General features: G+C 50.9%; 1 protein-coding gene and 1 long non-coding RNA gene across 4 annotated transcripts in view; one reads left to right on the forward strand and one right to left on the reverse strand.

Annotated features, from left to right (window-relative positions):
• The window catches only part of BICDL1 (BICD family like cargo adaptor 1), a 39,941-nt gene continuing 21,008 nt past the window's right edge, over window positions 1–18,933 (reverse strand). Inside the window, exons 6-10 of the mRNA XM_014588975.2 lie at window positions 18,563–18,781; window positions 17,416–17,559; window positions 10,071–10,201; window positions 4,307–4,427; window positions 1–1,311 (exon numbers count right to left, since the gene is read on the reverse strand). Coding sequence (XP_014444461.1) covers window positions 1,150–1,311; window positions 4,307–4,427; window positions 10,071–10,201; window positions 17,416–17,559; window positions 18,563–18,781 — 777 coding nt within the window. The 3' untranslated portion in view covers window positions 1–1,149. The remainder of the gene's footprint in view (window positions 1,312–4,306; window positions 4,428–10,070; window positions 10,202–17,415; window positions 17,560–18,562; window positions 18,782–18,933) is intronic.
• Window positions 5,862–9,360, forward strand: LOC102471134 (uncharacterized). 3 transcript variants are annotated; one of them, XR_335023.3, is made up of 4 exons: window positions 5,862–6,797; window positions 6,907–6,958; window positions 7,801–7,991; window positions 8,472–9,360. It is a non-coding gene; the product is annotated as an uncharacterized LOC102471134 (long non-coding RNA). The 3 variants fall into 3 exon arrangements; XR_001370589.2 differs by having other exon boundaries at window positions 5,862–6,685; XR_335022.3 differs by having other exon boundaries at window positions 5,864–6,958.

An 18,933-nucleotide genomic window follows, 5' to 3' on the forward strand; every position in this document is an offset into this window, starting at 1 on the left:
TGTGTAGAAATTCATTTTATTCTTATTCAGACTATTTTCAAAAGAAGCAGTGGTGCGCTGTTTTTCTAAAAATATGCCTTTATAGATTTATATATATGTATATTATAAAATCCATACATGTATTTACATGATTGCTACATACAAAATTACAGCACTGTGGTATGTACATATCTATAGGTACATTCTTTCCGCTCATCCCTGCTGTGCTTTTCCCGAGGGAGGAAGGGCGACGGGCGACGGGATCAGCTGGAAGCAGCTGTGGGCTGGCCGGCAGGGGCCTCAGCAGAGGTGAGTGGTGCTGAGGAAGGAGCAGCAGCAGGCGCAGGCCCGGCCTTCTGCAGCTGGGGGGCAGCATCCAGGCTCCCACAGCCTCCCCACCCCTACCCCACCTGCCCTGTGGTGCCAAGGGTGCCCTTGAGGTGCACATGGCTGACCAGACTCCTTGGGCTACTGTGGCCTGGGCTTCCTTGGCTGGGCCAAGTTGTGTATGTGGGGGGTCAGGGGCTGCCGGAAGAAAAGGCCCCTCCCAGGCCTGGCCCCTGCCAAGGGGAGAGGGCTGCACTGCAGGAGGCTGCAGGGGGAGGGCAGGGGCCTTTCTTCCTCCCTGAGGCTCAGCGGCCCAGCTCTTAGGCTTTATGGCCCAGGCTGGGCTTCCTCCTGCAGAGGTGCTCGGGCAGAGGTGCATGCATGCACGTGGGCGAGGGGCTGGGGCAGGAGTGGAGGCTCAGGCCTGGACCTGCTGCCCTGCAGGACTAGGGCTCCAAGGCTCAGGCCTCCTGCGACATGCAGAGAAAGGCCTTCGTTTCTTCTGCATCCCATGTTCTGAAGTGGAGGCAGCAGAGCCTGCAGGGCGGGCTGTGATCCACTGGATCTGAGCAGCAGATCCCAACCAAGAGCCTCTCTGGGAGACAGCCTGAGCCCTGCTCCACATGGCATCCTGGAGAGACCCAGGTGTGGACTCAGCAGGTGGTGGGGTGAGGGCAGCTTTCAGAGGCCAAGGCAGGCCCCACCTCCTGGTCTCGGTCCCCATGGGGCACTATGGGCAAAGGATTAGCTGCTGGGCTCCAGGCTGCAGGGAAGACCCTTGCCCACACCACCTTTTCAGCCACCTCCAGTCCACTCATCCTCAGTGGCCCGACTCCTCCCAACTTAAATTTTCCTGAAGAATGAGAAGAGCCGTCTGCCTTCGGTGGTGCTGGGCTCGTCCCCACGCCCTGCGCCATGGCCCCTGGAGAAGGCAGCAGCAGGCCGGCTCCGTTCCTTCAGGTGTGTGTCCATCAGCTGCCGGTCAATGACCCTGTGCATGTCATCCTGCAGGAGGGGAAAGCACACGGGGCTGAGCAGGGACTCTGGCCTGGCCCCTGGGTTGGGCTGGGAGGTGGCAAATGTTGAAAGGATGTGAGATGATGAGGGATGAGATGAGTGAGCAGCTGCAGCCGGGGCTGTCCCAACCAAGAAAGCACTGAGCGTGGGCATGATGCCTGCACACACACAGGAGCCACGTGGAGACACCACAGGGCTTGGGCTGGCTTCTCCCTGCCAGTGTCCCTCCCGCCTGACCACTCATGGTCAGTCCCTATAGGCCCAGGTGAAGTGCCGGCCTCCCACCAGCCCTCTGCCCTGCCTTGCTCCTCTAACTCCTGCAGGCTCTAGGGTGATCTCAGTTCTGCAGCCCGAGCACTTGGCCTTGGGGGTTCTTCTGCCCTTTCTTCCCTCCAGATTACTTCCAGCCTGAACTGCTGGTGCCTGTGACCCACCGATAGCCTCATGTGGCAAGGAATAGCTTCCCTGAGTGCTGTCCTCATTCCCAGCAGCGAGGCTTCCATTGGAGTGAGGCCATAGGCATTGCTATGGTCAGGGGTTCTTATCCACCTCAGACCTTAGCTTCCTTACTGGAAGGACCTCTCCTCCCAATCTGTCCAAGTTGCCTAGAAAATGCCCCTTCATCCTCCATCTTACAGAACTTTTTTTTTTTGCTATAGGGTGCATACACTCACCAGAGAGACAGACAAAAAGTGAGAAATCACTCTCAAGGAGGGTGGTTATGCCACAATCCCTTCTCCTCTATTCTCCTCTCAGGATTTTGGGCACGCGCACACACACACACACACACACACACACACACACGCCTGGTGTGTTTTAACCTGCTGGGGCCCGGGACTCGAACTGTGGTCAACTACATGGGAGTCCGGTGACATAACCATTATACCACTGGTTGGTTCCCAGAAATGCATGTCTTTCTACTTTACAGATGAGCTTCTGGACAGCGTGCTTTCCTTTTTAGTTTGCCTTTCGCTACTAGATTTCTGACTAAGATTCCATCTGACAAAGGGGCTCTGTCACTCACAAAGTCTGAGAATGACTGGGTTTGGAAAGTGAGCAGCCCTGTGTCATCCGTGTCAGCAGTAAACACAGCAAGCACTCGCCAGGCTCCTTCATCCTTCAACTGGGGGCTCTAGGGTGTCCTGTTTAAAAAGACCCCAGGACTTGAGCTAACCCCTGGGGTTACTGCTCGTGTCTGAGACAGGATGGTTTAGGCCTGCATTCAGAGCGGCCTCCTGTGGTTGGGGCACGTGACCTCTGCCTTGAGCAGCCACTCGTGAGATGAGGTGAGAGGCTGGGCTGCTGGGCCCTTCTGTGTGACCAGCGTGTCCACCACCTCTGTCTCACCCAAGCCTGCACTGGTGGGTGCCTAACCCATGACCAGGTGCAGGGAATGTGACCCTCTCCCCCTCCCTGCTCACATCCTGCTCTCCTGTCATTCAGATCCCCTTCCTGGCACCTTCCCTCCCTGTCTTCTCCGCCTCCCCTGCTTTCCCGTTTCCACTCGCTCCTCAGATTGGACACCATACCAGGTATATGCTGATACGTGGTCCCTACGTCCAAGGTCCTCATCACAGTGCCAGCACTTAGCATGTGCTCAGTAAGGTCTGCCATTAAATATGACGTAGGGATGCTTAAGGGTCTTTTGGGGAAAAAAATCCTTGCAAAGTTACCATTGGGTTTTTCTAGCAAATTGCAAACTGCATGTCTACTTTAAACAATCAAATTCATCAAGGTAATCTCACGAAATGCATCGTTTTAGAACTTCACAGACACACATGCTGCCCACAAGTCCAGGCCTGCTCTTAACTTCTGGGGGGCAAAGCAACCCATGTATGAGAAGGTGGCACCAAGAAACCAGGGCCGGCCTGTCAGAGACGGGTCAGCCTGTCTGTGCTGGGCCGCGTGCTGCCGAGAAGCTCACTGGACAGGACAGCGATGCGAGGGGGAGGCCGGGACTCGAGGGCACGTCACACTGCACAGAGATGATGCCGGGCTCCGGCACATAGAACACGGTGGGCCACGAGGGAGGCGGCAGGGGCACGAAGGCGATGGCAGCAGGGGAGGGTGGTGGGATGCAGTGCTCGGTCTCACCTCAAAGGCAGGAGGGGTGTACAACTAAAGCTGTTGATACGGGAACTGAGAAAGGCCACTAGATCAGAAACCAAAGGAGCCAGATAGTAAAAAGCCCTGAGGAAGCAAACTGTAGCCGGGAGAGAAGAGAGAGAACGGGGTGGTCAGCCAGGGCATGGCCAGCTGGCCGCCAGGCAGGGGCTGAGGTGCCAGTGACCAGCACTCTGTGATGGGCTGGTGCTTCAGCTGCCAGCCTGGTGGGGCCCTTGGAGGAACGGTTACCACTAACCTGGCCTCACAGTGGGGCTCACCTGGTTAGGCTTTGTTGGAGAGGGACATCAACGGTTTACCCCTGCATCCTGAAACTGAGCCGCCTCAACCTCATCAACAAAAAGCCAGTCACCGCCCCAGCCCCAGCCCCGTGGGGAGCCTTGCTGGACCCTGAAAATGATGGTCCTAGAGACGGACACACTGACTCACTGTCCCCGGGGCCTGGGCAACACAGTGCTCTTTGGAGAAAGGAAGCTGGCCTTTGAGAAGGGGAAGGGCAGCGTTGCCAGCTGCTCGAGGGCGGCTGAGCCGCAGCCAGCTGCGGGTTCTCATTCGGCCACACAGGGCTTCCTGGGCCCTCCATGGTCAAAAGCCCAGAGGACGGGCTGGGGGAGGGTCCCATTCCACATCTGGAGGTCACCATGGCCAGACAGCCTAGGGTTTTCTGCTCTCGGGGGCGTCCTTAAGCTTTCTTCCCAGAGGTGGGGTAGGAGCTCTAGATTGTGCCAGGTGAAGACGGGTTCTGCTCACCTGGTCACCCGGGACCCCCAATAGCAAATTCTCCCTCTCACAGTCAGCCTGAGTTCAGAGACTCCTCCTGGCCTCTTCTCTAACCCCAGGTCTCGAGGCTCTCGTTTACCTGCCAAGCCTCAAGCTGCTGCGAGAGGTTCAGCTTCTGCTGAATGGCGTCCAGCAACTGGCTGTTCAGAGACATCATGTCCATCCTGCACTTGGCAAGTTCCAGCTCCACAGCGTTCTTCCTGGAATCAGACAAGGCAGGGTGCACGTGAGCGCCTGGTGCCAGAGGCATCCAGGTCTTTCCATGGGGTACGGAGCCCACAGGATGAGGACAGGGGCTCACGGACACAGCACCAGCAGCTGTATCACTGCTGGGAGGGGCGGGTGTATGACGTGCTTTCACGTATGCAGTGTGCGCCACTTACCGTGGGGACGTGTTCTGAGTGTGGGTCCTCAGGCAATTTCCTCGCTGTGCGAACATCACAGAGTACTGACACAAACCTGGACGGTGTAGCCTACTACATGCCTACCTGACGGGACCCCTGCTGTATATCTGGTCCATTGTGGACTGACACTATACTGTCTATGTCTGTATTCTGTTTTCATGACTGATCTGAAGGCATGACCTGTTATCCCCATTTCACAGACGAAGAAGTGACTGAAAAAGGATGATGCTTAAACGAGTCCTGGAACCCAGAGGAGACCAAAGGGCTCACACAGCCCGAAGGAGCTACTTGTCTCTGGAGAAAAGGCCGGCTCTCACTGGAAGGTTGGGAGCCTTATCCTGTTGGTGTAGAGAGGGACTCCTTACTCCCCCTTTAAGGGACTTCTCTCGAAGATACACTCACGAGCAAAGGGAGCCAATGGCGACCACCACAGTTTAGCTAATCCAACAATTAGGGAACTGGTAACAATTACATGACAGTTACGGTCACCAGTACAAATGACGATGCGGAATATTTATGGACAGTAGTTCGTGTACCTGAGCAGAGAAAAGCATTGGGGAACAAAGTTTAGTATGACGACTAATTTTGTAAAGTAAAAATGGCCTGTTGTAATGAAGGACATACACAACAATCTAGTTGATTATCTCTGGGCGATGCTCATTGATGAGCAACTCCCCTCACGCACTTTTTCTTTTGGTAATTTCACCAGAGGGCATGTGCACTTGACTTGCCAGAGCGAGAGTAAGCACGTCCCATGGGGGATGGTTACCTTGCAATCGCTTCTCCATCTTTACTTCCTTTTGGGATTCTGGACATGCACACACACACCCCCAGCATGTTTCTCAAGCCACCAGATGTAGGACTCAAACCTTGCAGTCAGCCCTGTGGGATCCAGCTGCCTTGACCACCAGGCCAAGGGTTACCCACCCCACCCATAACTGTGTGCTTTGTATTTTCACATTTTGTGTATGTCTCACATGCTACTTTGTTCACCTTTCTCAACATTCTTTTTTTTTTTTTTTTGAGAGATTTTCACTGTAGGGCGCATGCGCTCGCCAGACAGACAGAGAGAGACATAGAGACAGAAAGCGAGAAATCACCCCCCAATCCCTTCTCCTCCATTCTCCTCTCGGGATCTTGGGCACGCACGCACACGTGCCCGGCGTGAGTTTTAAGCCACCGGGTCCGGGACACGAACCGCGGTCGACTACGTGGGAGTCCAGCGACATAGCCATTACGCTAACTGCTGGTTCTCACCTTTCTCAACATTCTTAAACCACAACTATGCAATACAAAAGAAGATGGGGGGAGGGGCTGGCAGAGGCAAAAGAATTTTAAAACGGGAGCGACTACCTGGGCAGCGTCTGCAAAGGCAATACTGGCTGCCTAGGTGCCAAACCTGCATTACTGAGCCCTGCCTTCACTTGCTCCTGTGAGCGCTAGCATAGCTAACAAAAGGGTCCTATTCCCTCTGGACCAGCGACCTAAAAGGACAGCCAAGAACTTATAAATGATCTGCCTGCACTAAGCCACGAGCACCGGTAGGAGGAGTAGGTGTAAAGTGCTAAGGCCGCTGGCGAGAACATAACTTCCTCTTGGATCTCCTGGCCACGGAGCAATTACTCAGCTCCCCCGTGCTCCTCCACCACAAAGCTCTCAAGCGGCTTCGCCGACCTTCCCTGGAGAAGCCGCTCCAGAGAGCAACGCCCTCGCGCCGGCCCCGCCCACTGCGGCTGCAGAGATGGGACTCGAGCTGACCAATAGGTGGCAGGGGCTCAGATTCTATAAGCTGCTCTGTCAGGCCCGCTGCCATTGGCTGGCAGGAAACAGGAAAACTCGCCAGGAATCGGTTGCCATGGACGCCTCTTTGCCCTGTGGCTCTGAGAAGTCAGAACAAGCCCCTAGTGCACCGTAGGGCTGCAGCCTTACGAGCTACCGGTGCTCCCCGGCAGGTGGCGCCACAAGCAGCCAGGAGCCTTGGGAATGTGCTGACTAATGCCGCCAGGGCGAGGGGTTCCGGGCCCAGGTTCAGGGACAGGGGTACGGCCAATGAGGTTGGTTCCCTTCCTATCTCCTATGCTGACCTTGGACTGCGCCCTCAAAATGTCTGGTCACAAAGGAATCTTAGTCATGAGAAACCCCAGATGGGAAAGCGCGGCCACGGAGGTTGTTGATCATATATTAATCGCATTTTAAAAACTGGGAATATTTCCAAGGAAGAATTCTTTAAGTGAAACTGCTAATATGACCCTTTTTTGTTTTTTTTCTGAGGCAGATGGCTAACCCCAGATTTTTGTTTTCAGTGAGCGCCTTTTGCCTACCAAGGGGTAAGTTTGTTACCTAACTTTTCCTGAAACTCCTCTATTGCATGAGATAAGGTAGACCTTAAAGTTTCTTCAGCCCAGGGAAGCAGGGCTGTTAATTTTTCTTAGGGTTGTCATTGGAATTCCAAATGCCTGGCTGCGGCAAGGGGTAAAGAAGCAGCCCCAGCCTCAGCGAGTCAGGCGGAATTCCTAGTACAGCCAGGGCTGACACAGAGATGATGCACAATATAGGAAAACATTGAAGAGCCTTCTCCTTTAATGGTTCCTTAGGTCTGCTGTCTCGATTCCTGAGTACTGAAAATTTCTTTTCAGAGACTAAAAAAGTATGATCCTCCTGGAATGATCCAACCTCTCTACCTAGCTATCCCCCTTCTTCAGGGTCCAAGGAAGGACAGAGCTTTCACTCTACAGTTTCCCCTACTGGAAACATCCTTCCAGGGAGGAGAATTTGCAAATCTGATCAGTCACACTCCAGGATATTAACTGGGCCTCCTGTGACCCCAGAGAGGGGATGCATGACAAGGCTTCACATGCATTTGGTGGCTGCCTCTCTCGAGACCCAGGTGGCGGAGCTAGGTCCCACCTTTTTTAAGGGGGGCAGTGGACAGCTTGTTTTTTTCCCTTGTGCACCCTGACACTTTGGCTGTATCTCCCACGTTCCCTGGGGATGACACGATAGAATCAGATCTTAATGCTCTGCCTTTTCTGCTTATCAGAGAAAAAGTAACCAACCAGAACCTTTAACTTCATTCTACTTTTTATTCTCAATAGGCTTCCACAATGAGCATCTTAATTTTACCATTTTATTCCCTGTCACACAATTCTACCCTTTGTTATTCATAAAGGTATGCTCCCCACAGTCCCCACCCTTGTCTCCCACTGCTGTTCAAGTATCCATGGACCGAATGTACCAGAACTCCAAGTGGCAAAGATACACAACCATGTGTGCTTCACTGACCATAATGTCTACAATGAATTAGGAATTGACAGATGGCCTGATACGAGGTTCTGACAAGACAGAGAAGGGGACCCAAAGGTAAAACTGGGAAATGGAAAAAAAACCCAAATGATTAAAGAGAACAGGAGGGAGGTGGGAAGCATGTGTGTGGAAGTGAGAACAGGGAAGGCTAGAGGGTACAGAATTTTAAAGTAAGAAATAAAAATGTGTCCTATTATCTTTTTTTCTGTTTTTGGAGAGGTTTTTTTCGCTATAGGGCACGTGCGCTTGCCAGACAGACAGAGACAGAGAGATAGAAAGTGAGAATTCACCCCCCCCAGGGGGGATGGCCACGCTGCAATCCCTCCTCCTCCATTCTCCTCTCGGGATCTTGGGCACACACACACACACGCCCGGCGTGAGTTTTAAGCCACCAGGTCCGGGACGCGAACCACAGTCGACTACATGGGAGTCCAGCGACATAGCCATTACACTAACTGCTGGTCCCTGTCCTATTATCTTTAAAAAAAGGCACGTAGGATCTTATTTACACTCCATTTCATTTCTCAACAAATGCAGTGCAGCAGAGAGGAAGCAACGACAGCACAACTGGACTCAGACCTGAGGTGGAGGCGAGGGAGCCACAATGGCCGTGCCCTGGGACAGTCTCTTTTGGCTTCTTCATCTGTGTAACTGGAATTAAAAATTTACTTCCTAATGTGGCTGGGAGGATTCAGGGATGAAAGCGTTTTGTAAACAGTAAGGTGATGTACCAAGGTTGCTAGTTGCTCTTAATGTGTTGTAAGTGGCCCAAAGTCGATACATTTAATTTGTATCTCTTCGCACAATGAATAGGGAAGGGTTGGTTGAGTGCATGATAAAGAAATAATTTATAGGGGGATGGAGAATACACAAACATGTATTTCTATTATATTTCTGTATGTAAGAGGATGCCTTTATACATTTTTCTATTAAAAGTAAAAACGCTGTATGTGAAAATACTGGAGCCAGAGGAAAATGTTAAAGGATGGTATGATATGCAATCAAGCTCAGAACACAGAAAAACCATGAGACAGATGATCCAGTTTTACAACAAATAAATGCAACATGAAAAAGAAAAAAAGGAGGACAGGAAGGAGTTTTGGGACATAGCAATGAAGTGGAATATAGACTTTGGCGTCTGATTATGAGACAACTAGGGAAATTTGAACCCTGAGTGGATACTAAATGGGATAGAAAATTATTTTTCAAGTGTGATCACTGTATTGTGGTAGTGCATTTTAAAAAAGAAAATCTGCTTCTGGTGGAGATTTATACTGAAGTATTTATGAATGAGAGGTAACAATGTCTTCTGATTTGTTTTAACATAACCCAGTGGGTGGGGATAGAGATGTCCTAACAGTAGCCACATGTAGATTACTGTAGAGACTGAGAGATGGGTAGTTATGGGCTCGTCTTATATTTTCTACTTTTGTTTACCCTTGATAAAGTCCGTAATAAAATAAAAGTTAAAAAAAAAAAAACCCACATGGGCTAGCAGATAGATAGCATGGTGGTGAAAGTGGCTGGATCCTACAAGGCTGATAGCGGTGTTCGAATCCTGGACCTGGTGGTTTGAAAACACCAGGCACATGTGCATGGATGCCCCAAATCAGAGAGAACAATGGAAGAGAAGGGATTGTGGCACGGCCATCTCCTCTGGGGGATGATTTCTCATTTTCCCCCTCTCTCTCTCTCTGGCAAGCACACATGCCTTACAGCAAGCAAATCAAAACCCCCAAACCACAGAGACACACAGGGTCTTTTTTTTTTTTTTTTTTTTTTGAGAGGTTTTTGCTACAGGGCGCGTGTGCTCACCAGACAGACAGAGATAGATAGAGATAGAAAATGAGAAATCACCCCCCGGAGGGGGGATGGCCACACCGCAATCCTTTCTCCTCCATTCTCCTCTCGGGATCTTGGGCACGCACGCACACGCGCCCAGCATGAGTTTAAGCCACCAGGTCCGGGACTCGAACCGCTGTCGACTACGTGGGAGTCCAGCGACATAGCCATTACGCTAACTGCTGGTCCCCGACACACAGGGTCTTAAGCACTGCAGGGAGCTGCACTATCGCTGCGCCATGATGGATAAGCCTCAATTCTATTTTTAAAGTAAAATAAGCTGTGCTCACTCACTTTGCAATGGCCTCATCTCGGTCCCGGATGGCCTTCTGAAGTTGCTCCTTTGGCTCCCTGTCCTCAGATGTCACTCTGAGTCGGTCTCTCTCCTCTTTCAATGCAGTCATCTCCACACTCAGCAGTGTCACCTAACAGGAGACCAAAGAGAAACGAATGTGATGAAGTCACTGCTGCCGGCCTGGTGACTTCCCTCTAAGGGGGAGGAAGGAACACAGAAACCTGGCAGGCACGGGCTGCACGTGTAAGGTGCAGGCTGGTGGCCTCTCATGGCCGCCCTGCTCCAAGGGAGGACACATCTCCCCTGAAGAAAGGATGTCACATGCTAGGCTCCAGCTCTGTGCAAGGGGGCTCGGGGAAATTCAGCCCCGGACGGTGGCAGGGAGGCCAGATCCCCTTTGTACTCAGCACCATCTTCTTCAACTCAGGCATCCCCAGGTAACTAATGAAGCCCACAGATGCATCGGAGCTCTGCAACACTTTCTGGTGATAAGAACTTGTTTTCTTTCTAGTCATCTTCCTCTCTACATGGAACGCTATTGGCAGGCTCTGGATGGTCCCCAAACCTAGGACCTGGCTCGCACTTTTGATAGCACTCACCACAGCCTAGTTCTCTTCCATTCCTCCTACTGCTCCCCAGGCCAAAGCCATAGGGAATTTAGGAACCTAAATGGTGTATCTTGCACTTCAAACCTGTTACCTTTACTGGGGTCCATGCTCAGTGAATGGCACCACAGCCCACCCAGGTCATCACACCCAATGTGGGAGTCGTTTCCTGGTAGTGGGGTGCCCCTCCGCGGTGAGCATGGCTTATTCCACTCCACCACGATTTCTGTGATGGCAGGAAGCCTGTGACAGCATCCCAAACCTACCTGCACATGGTGCTTAATCCCAGGGCACTTGTGTATGGGACAATTGTCAGTTTTTGGCTAGTCATCACCCCAAACGTCTTCCTATGTTGGGGGCATTCTTGGTTGTATGAGCTGTGATGGGAGGCAGGGCATGACCTTGCAATAAGGAAGCCAAAGAGCGATGGACATTTCCTGTCCTCGGCAGCCTATGCATGGGCATGTGACCTGGACTTGGTCACACGACCTAGACTTGGTCACACCATCCTCCCTGGAACTGTAACTCTTGAAGGAGGACAGCACACGCACAGGCAAGAAGAATTTATTTACAGGCAGCCGACTGTTCCTGTGGTCCCCTTCCTGGGGCTTCTTCCCGTTTTGAAGGGGAATTCTCCTGCTTTCCTGTAGATTCTGTAAGCTATCGGATTTAATTCCAGCATATTATACTGTCTTTCTGCTTTAGTAAGGCAAAGCAAATTTCTGTTGTTTGCAAGTAGAAATCCTGCCTGTTGAGCTCTCAGTAAATACTTGTTGAATAATGGAAGGGTGGGAACCCCTTCTTTTCATTAGATAAGATCAGACATGAGTCAGGATGCCTGGCCCTGCCTCTTGTTAAATATTACACAGTTTGATATTTTCCCAAGGGAGGATTCATCCGGGCAGGTCTGTCTCTGTCATCTTTTAGTATACTCCTTGGCTTTCCAAGTGTCAGGTCTGATAATCTTCAGATACAATGGGAATGAGCAAAGGCCCCAGGTTGAAGGCTGACCAAGCTCCTTAGGCCAGCCCCTGGGGTAGCAGTCGCTCTGGAGGAATTCAGAGGACACCAGCAAGGAGGAGGGGCAGGATAATTTGTTACCACTCTGGCCAATGATTTTGTCCTCTTGGGAGTTTGAGAGGGAATGTCAGGGCCTGGTGTTGTGCATGGAGAACAGCCCAAAGCAGTGGCCCTCCAGGTGGGGACAGCTGGGTAGGGAGTGTCAGGAGCCTTAGGAAAGAATAGGCTGCAGCACTGCAGAGGCCATGGCCTGCATATGCATCTGTCCTGAGGAAGCTGAGGCACACCCTACTTATCAGCAGGTTCTGCATCTTAGGAGGTCAGAACACAAGACCCAGAAAGCACCTTGGCAGAGACAGTCAACGCCTTGAACCAAATGAGCCCTAATAGGGCATCAGGCCAGCCAGATGTTCTGAGCCCAGTAAAGGACAGGTAAGAGTACATGCTGGGGGACCAGCAGTTGGCATAATGGCTATGTCGCTGGACTCCCACGTAGTTGACTGTGGTTCGAGTCCTGGACACGCTGGGCGTGTGTGCATGCATGCCCAAGATCCTGAGAGAAGAATGGAGGAGAAGGGATTGCGGTGTGGCCATCCCCTCTGGGGGGTGATTTCTCACTTTCTGTCTCCCTGTCTCTGTCTTTCTGGTGAGTGCACACGCCCTATAGCAAAAACCTCTCCAAAAAAAAAAGAGTATATGCTGGATCAAATATGCTCCAGAAAAACTCCAGAACTTTTGCGTGGAAAACCTGGTCAAGCTAGGGCCTACTGCCACTGACAAGGACTTACCTTGAGTCACCCATACTTTTCATAAAAAGCAGTAATAACAATTATTCCCCACTGCCAACTTTCTGTGAGGACCCCATGAGGTGAGTAATATCATGGACCCAGGGCAGTGCGTGGCTCACGGCTGAGTTCTACTCTCCCCTTGTCCCTCTCTCAGGGTGGCCCTCCTGCTGACAGCTGCCATGAGGACTGACCCTGGCTCCTTCACACATGGACTCAGGTTACACTCATCTAAGTCCACCGTTCTCAATAAAGTGGGTGTCCTTGTGGTTAAACTCGTCAAAGACGACACCCTGAAATCGCACGCTCGCTTGCCCAGCAGTTAGCTGTGCGCCTACACTAGGCAATACCCTGTGCTAGATGCTTCCGGGGAAGACGGAGCTCCACCAGACCTCAAGCTCGTCCTTGCGGTCTATGCTTTGACTGGGAAGATGACATGTGAGTGGCATAACCATGACCAGACAGAGCCGGGGCACCCGGGGGAAGGGAGTCAAGATGGTTTCACACAAGAAGCAAAACCTGATCAAAACTTGAAGGATGAGCAGGGCTGAGCAAGTGGGAGCTGAGAGAAAGACCCACAGGGAAGACCTGGATGTGGGAAACCCCTTTATATCCATGTTCACTTCTGCTAAGCAAAGGGGCCAGAGGACAGCAGGAGGGGAGGAAAGTGAATGGCCAGAATGTAGCCAGACGTGGCCACGGGGGCTGGAAGTTTCTCATCCCTTGGAAATAAAAGAGGCATTCCATCTATTTTCAAGTCCTGCTTGTGAAGATCAATCCCAGTCATGTGAGGCGGGCAGGCTGGGGGAGGGAGGAGAGGGAACACACTGAGACTTTACAGAGGAGGCGTCTCCGAGAGTAGGTGAGTGAAGCCCTACTGCTCCAGTACACGCTCTCCTGTTCCCTTGGCCCTGGAGGGACTGGTGTGTGCACTCTATTCAAGCATGAAGGACCCAAACGGCAGAATGGGCTGTGTTTCTTACCAACCTCATGGATAGTTTTCACATTGTTTTTTTAAAAAATATATTATTTATTTAATTTTATTATTATTACTTTAAAATTTGCTATAGGGCATGTACATTCACCAGAGAGAGAGAGACACAGGGGGGGGGAAGCAAGCCAAGTCTGGGACTCAAACTGTGGTTGGTCATGTGGGAATCCAGCACCTTAACCACTGTGCCACCTGCTGGCCCCTAGATTTCACATTCTAAGATTCATCACCCAAAGACCCTCCTGGCAGCTGTTCCACACTCACCAGAAGGAAGGGGCAGTTCAAGCTGAGCTGTGGGCAATGGAGGGCGGGGGCAGTTCCTGGCCATGGACACACAGGGGGTGGGCAGGGGGCACTAAGTGCTTGAGACTTGTTTTCTCTTAGCATAATACAGGCACTGAGAAAGTCTTCAGGTCTGGGTAGGAATTTTGCCTCAAAGAGATCATTATCAGTCAAATTAAATGTGAACACTTAAGTTCTGGGGTAGGGTGCTACTGGCCACTCACCTTCTACACCCCACCGGTGCTTCCCAGGAGAGACAAGAGCACTCTCAGGCAGGGAAGCAGGGTAGGTGGCTTGTGGTCTAGGAGTTGTGTACTGGAATCTTGGTCCCGCCTACTTTGTCTGGGCCCTGCCCTGGAAAGGGGCCAGAGATGGCTCTGACTGCTCTCATAACACCGTGCACCATGCACTGTCCAGCATGGGGTCAGGCACAGTGTCAGCACACAGTGGGTGTCAGTGGATGCTGAACTAACCTTTTATGAGCAATGTTAACCCACTGCTATGTCTCCAATTTCCAGTCTTGCTGGAACACAATCTACATTCTATCCACTGCTTGGGCTGTCAGTGTCACTCCCATGGGCGGTCTTGGTGGATGCAATGTGGGTGAGAGGGCTTTTTTTTGGAGAGGTTTTTGCTATAGGGTGTGTGTGCTCACTAGAAAGACAGAGACAGAAAGCGAGAAATCACCCCTTGGGGGGATGGCCATGCCACAATCCCTTTTCCTCCATTCTCCTCTCGGGATCTTGGGCACACACACACATGCACCCGGAGTGAGTTTAAGTTGAATCATGGTTGATTACATGGGAGTTCAGTAACATAGCCATTACATCATCTGCTGGTCCCAAGAAAGGGCTTTTTTTTTTTTTAAAGAGAGAGATTTTTGTGATAGAGTGTGTGCATTCATCAGAGAGACAGAGATAGAAAGCAAGAAATCACTCCCTCGGGGGGATGGCCATGCCACAATCCCTTTTCCATTTTCCTCCTGGGATCTTGGGCAAGCATGCACATGTGCCCAGCACTGAGTTTCATGCTGCTGGGTCTAGGACTCGAACTGCATTCGACTACATGGGAATCCAGTGATGTAACCATTACACCATCTGCTGGTCCCGGCTGAGAAGGTTTCCGCCCTGAGCACTTGGGAAGAGATGACCTAGGAGAAGCCCAACTGCAATCATCTGCTTTGTGAACTATTTCAAAGGAATCCACAGAACTGGCCTAAACCGGTTACCAGCTAAACAGCTAAGAAAATTTCCCTTGGGTAGATGACTTCCTAAATAGTCCTACACCAGACTCCTAGCAATCTACACTTTGCTGATGTTTCTGAGTAAAACAATGTCCTCTGGTGAACTTCTAGTTTTCTAATTCCAAGAGGCAAAACCAAAACAAAACAAAATTAGACAAACAAAAACCCAGTCAATATCAAAGAGCTGATAAACAGAAGCGCTCCGCAGAAATTTAAATAGGCTTTAAAATAAATAAAGCTGTTTATTAATCCAAAGGACTTTTAGATCCAGCTTTCTCTTACACATTAGTTTTCCAGGTTGGAATATCTGTCTCTAAGTCTGGACTACTCCTTGGCCACCTGAGGACCTGGGGCTTTTGGCAGGTCTGTGGCTGCTCACCCAACCCCCGGGCTTTGGCCAATGACCAAGCTACAACATCTTTCTGTCCTTGTTTTCTGAGCACTCGTAGACAGAAGAGTTCAGCAACGACTAAGTGTAGGTCTCCCAATATCTTTCAAGAGAATAACAAGAAGACTAATGGGATGACCCAAAAAAGTCAACAGTTTTGATTTTTGTAAAGATATTTTTAAGTGTAAAGAAACATCAATTGGGGCCAGCCCATGGCCTGGTGGATCCATAGAGCTGACTGCACAGTTGAACCCCAGACCTGGCACCTTGAAAAACATGCTGGGTGCGTGTGTGAGCCTGCCCAAAATCTTGAGAGGAAGGAGAGAGGGAGGAGAGACTGTGGCATGGCCATTTCCCAGTAGGATGCTTCCGCACTTTTTCTCTCTCTCCCCTCATCCCTGAGCGTGTGTGTGCCCTCTGACAAATTAAAACAAAACAAACAAATACTGACTGAAGTAAAAGCCAGGCTTAAATTCTATCTTGCAGAAATTGTTGCAGCAAGAAGGGATGAATAGCTTTGGGCAGGAAAGGAAAGGGCTGGAATTTAAGCTGGGATTTCAAGGCTACTTGTTTGGTGTTCCTGGCTGTCAGCACCAAGCAGAAAAGAACCTCTACTTGTGCCCACAGTCAGAAGAGGTCCTGGGCTGGCCCTGGAGCACAGTGGGTAAATGCTGCTCGCTGGGAGCCAGATTGCACATGGCCAACTGCTATTCAAATTCTGGCCTGGTGACTTGCAAAAACATGACAGGTGGGAACCAGCAGTTAGCGTAATGGCTATGTCACTGGACTCGCACGTAGTCGACCACGGTTCGCGTCCCGGACCCGGTGGCTTAAAACTCACGCCAGGCACGTGTGCGTGCGTGCCCAAGATCCCGAGAGGAGAATGGAGGAGAAGGGATTGCGGCGTGACCATCCCCCTTGGGGGGTGATTTCTCACTTTCTGTCTCTATGTCTCTGTCTGGCGAGCACATGCACCCTATAGCAAAAAAACCTCTCCAAAAAAAAAAAAAGGAAAAGAAAACATGACAGGTGCATGTGCTTGTGTGCCCAAAATCCAGACAAGAAGGAGAAATGGAGGAAAAAGATTGCAGTGTGAAAAAAAAAGAAAAAAAAAAAAAGAAAGAAAGAAAGGAAGGAAGGAAGGAAAGGGCATTATTTCCTAGAATAGATTATAGATTTTTGGAGCTCTTTTCTGGGAAATCTGTTCCTGGGTCTGCTCCTAAGTCCTTTCAAATGTTTCAGATCAGAATACATAAATGTCAGTCTCAAGTGTTCCAAGAGGTCTAACCATGATCAAACAGGAAAAGAACTATGAGGACAGTGAGTTCTAAAGCTGAAAGCAAGCTGAGAGAGGTGATGGCACTTATAGGATGAGAGCAGCCTGTAAAGATTGACTATCCCTTGGCTTGAAAACCTCCCTGCCCAGCAATCATCTGCTGGAAAAACATCCCTAAGTGGCCTGGGAGCTGGGGTGCTTGAGAGTTGGCACCCTCCAGTGAGACAGACTTTGGGCTCTGGAGAAGGCAGTGGCACTGGAAGAAATGGAGCTATTCTTTTTTTTTTTTGCTGTAGGGTGTATGCACTCATTAGAGATACAGAGAGATAGAGTGAGAGAAAGTGAGAAGTCAACCCCTCAGGGGGAATGGCCATGCCAAAATCCCTTCTCCTCCATTCTCCTCCTGGGATTTTGGGCATGTATGCACATGTGCCTGGCCTGATTTTCAAGCTACCAGGTCTGGGACTTGAACCACGGTCAGCCTTGTGGGAGTACACGGCTTAACCACTATGCCACCTGCTGGCCCCAAAGATCAGCTATTCATATCCCTGCTGATGTTACTTTGGGCTAGAGGACTGATTTCTTCTCTTCACAATATCCAGCTCACCTCTGCTTCAGGTCATAGCCTCCTGAGGATCTGATGAAGGAGTGCTATTTCCCAAGCAGTAGCAGGAAGGAGAAACCCACAGGGTCCCAAGAAAGCCAGGAGCCAGATGCACATTCCCCACACTGGACTGAAGAGGGAGGTGCTCACCTGACTGTGGAGTTGCTGCAGCTCTTCTAGGCTTTGCCTCAGTTTACCCCTCTCTCCCTCCATGAGTTCCCTTAGGGCTCTCGAGTCCTCACTGGTCTGCCTTATCTGTTCTTCTAAGGAGTCATCATCAATTCTCCGGGAGCTCTGGCAGCAAAAGGCAGGCAGGCAGCCAGAGACGGTGACAGCAGAGGAGTGACAGGGAGGGGACAGAGAGACGGTTGGTTGGGGGACAGAAGGAGAGGAAGACAGTAGGGGAGATGAGAAGGGAGAAAACAAAGGAGGGGAGAGAGAAAGGGACGAGAAAGAAGGGGTTAAGGAGAGAGATTCTTTCGCTCAATCTTTGTCCACAAACAATAACTAGCCATTCACTTGTTTCAGGCATCACAGAAAGGACGCTGTGCGGCTGACCGGCACACTGCCCTCCCACAGCTCCCCACCACGGGGACTACAGAGCAACAGCACAGCCGGAAGGAAACCACCCCCTTCACCCTCCTTCATCCAGTACCAGTGGAGACAGCAATCTGCAGGAGGATGGAGCCTGAGGAGAAACAGGGGCCTCAGGCTGGGAGCTGAATAGAGAGTCCTAGGAGGAACCAGCCTGAGGCTGGAAGAAAGGCCAGTCTGGCCCGCTTGACCAGGGGCCATCCCTCTCTTTCACATCTGGATTCTAAAAGGCCCTGGAGTAGATCTCAACTTTCTGTGCTCATTCATATTCTTTTGAGGGAAGTTTCAGATTTTTTAAGCTGCCTGTTCATAGTTGACCCTGTCACTAAGACCAAAGTGATATAGAAGAGTATGCAGCAGTTTTTATCTGATTACAAATTTCTATATTCAAAATTTCCAAGGAAAGCCTTTGAACTCAAGGACACTATTGTCTGTACATAACTACAATATATGGAGAGGATTCCACGGGTGGGGTCAACAACGGGGCCTAGAGGAGCTGATTTCTGAGCCTTCCATTTCCTGGTACCTGACCCCTGTGTGATCACCAGTATTTGGAGCTCTCAAACAAACGAAGGCTCAGAGGAATCACTACAGGGATTTCAGGAGGTTCTGGTTCCAGGATCAACCTCACATTTGTACAGGGTTTCAACCTCCCCCTGGGCCAGACCTGGGGAGTCAGGACCTTCCCAGACTGGCCTCCTACCGTGGGCTCCATGCCATCCACAATGCTCTGTATCAGCCTCTTGAGCTCATTGAGGGCAGTGCGTAAGCTGCCGGCCGGCACATCCTTGGCAGACGAAGTTTCCGAAGACTCGTCCATTGAAGAGTCCGTGGAGACGGCCGAGTCTGCACTGTCATTTCCTCGAAGGTGTGAGCAGAGATAGCGAACCTGGCAGTAGGCTTCCCAGAGCTGCAATCTCAGCTGTTCCACAAAGAATCACATGTGATTAAGGACTCTAGAGAAGACCACTTTCTGATCATCCTTCCCTACTCCCCAGAGACAGGGTCTTGCTATAACCTTGAACTCACGATCTTCCCACCTCAGCCTCTTAACTAGCTGAAACTCCAGGAATC

Source organism: Tupaia chinensis, unplaced genomic scaffold, assembly GCF_000334495.1.
Source record: "Tupaia chinensis unplaced genomic scaffold, TupChi_1.0 Scaffold000320_1, whole genome shotgun sequence".
Taxonomy (NCBI): Eukaryota; Metazoa; Chordata; class Mammalia; order Scandentia; family Tupaiidae; genus Tupaia; species Tupaia belangeri.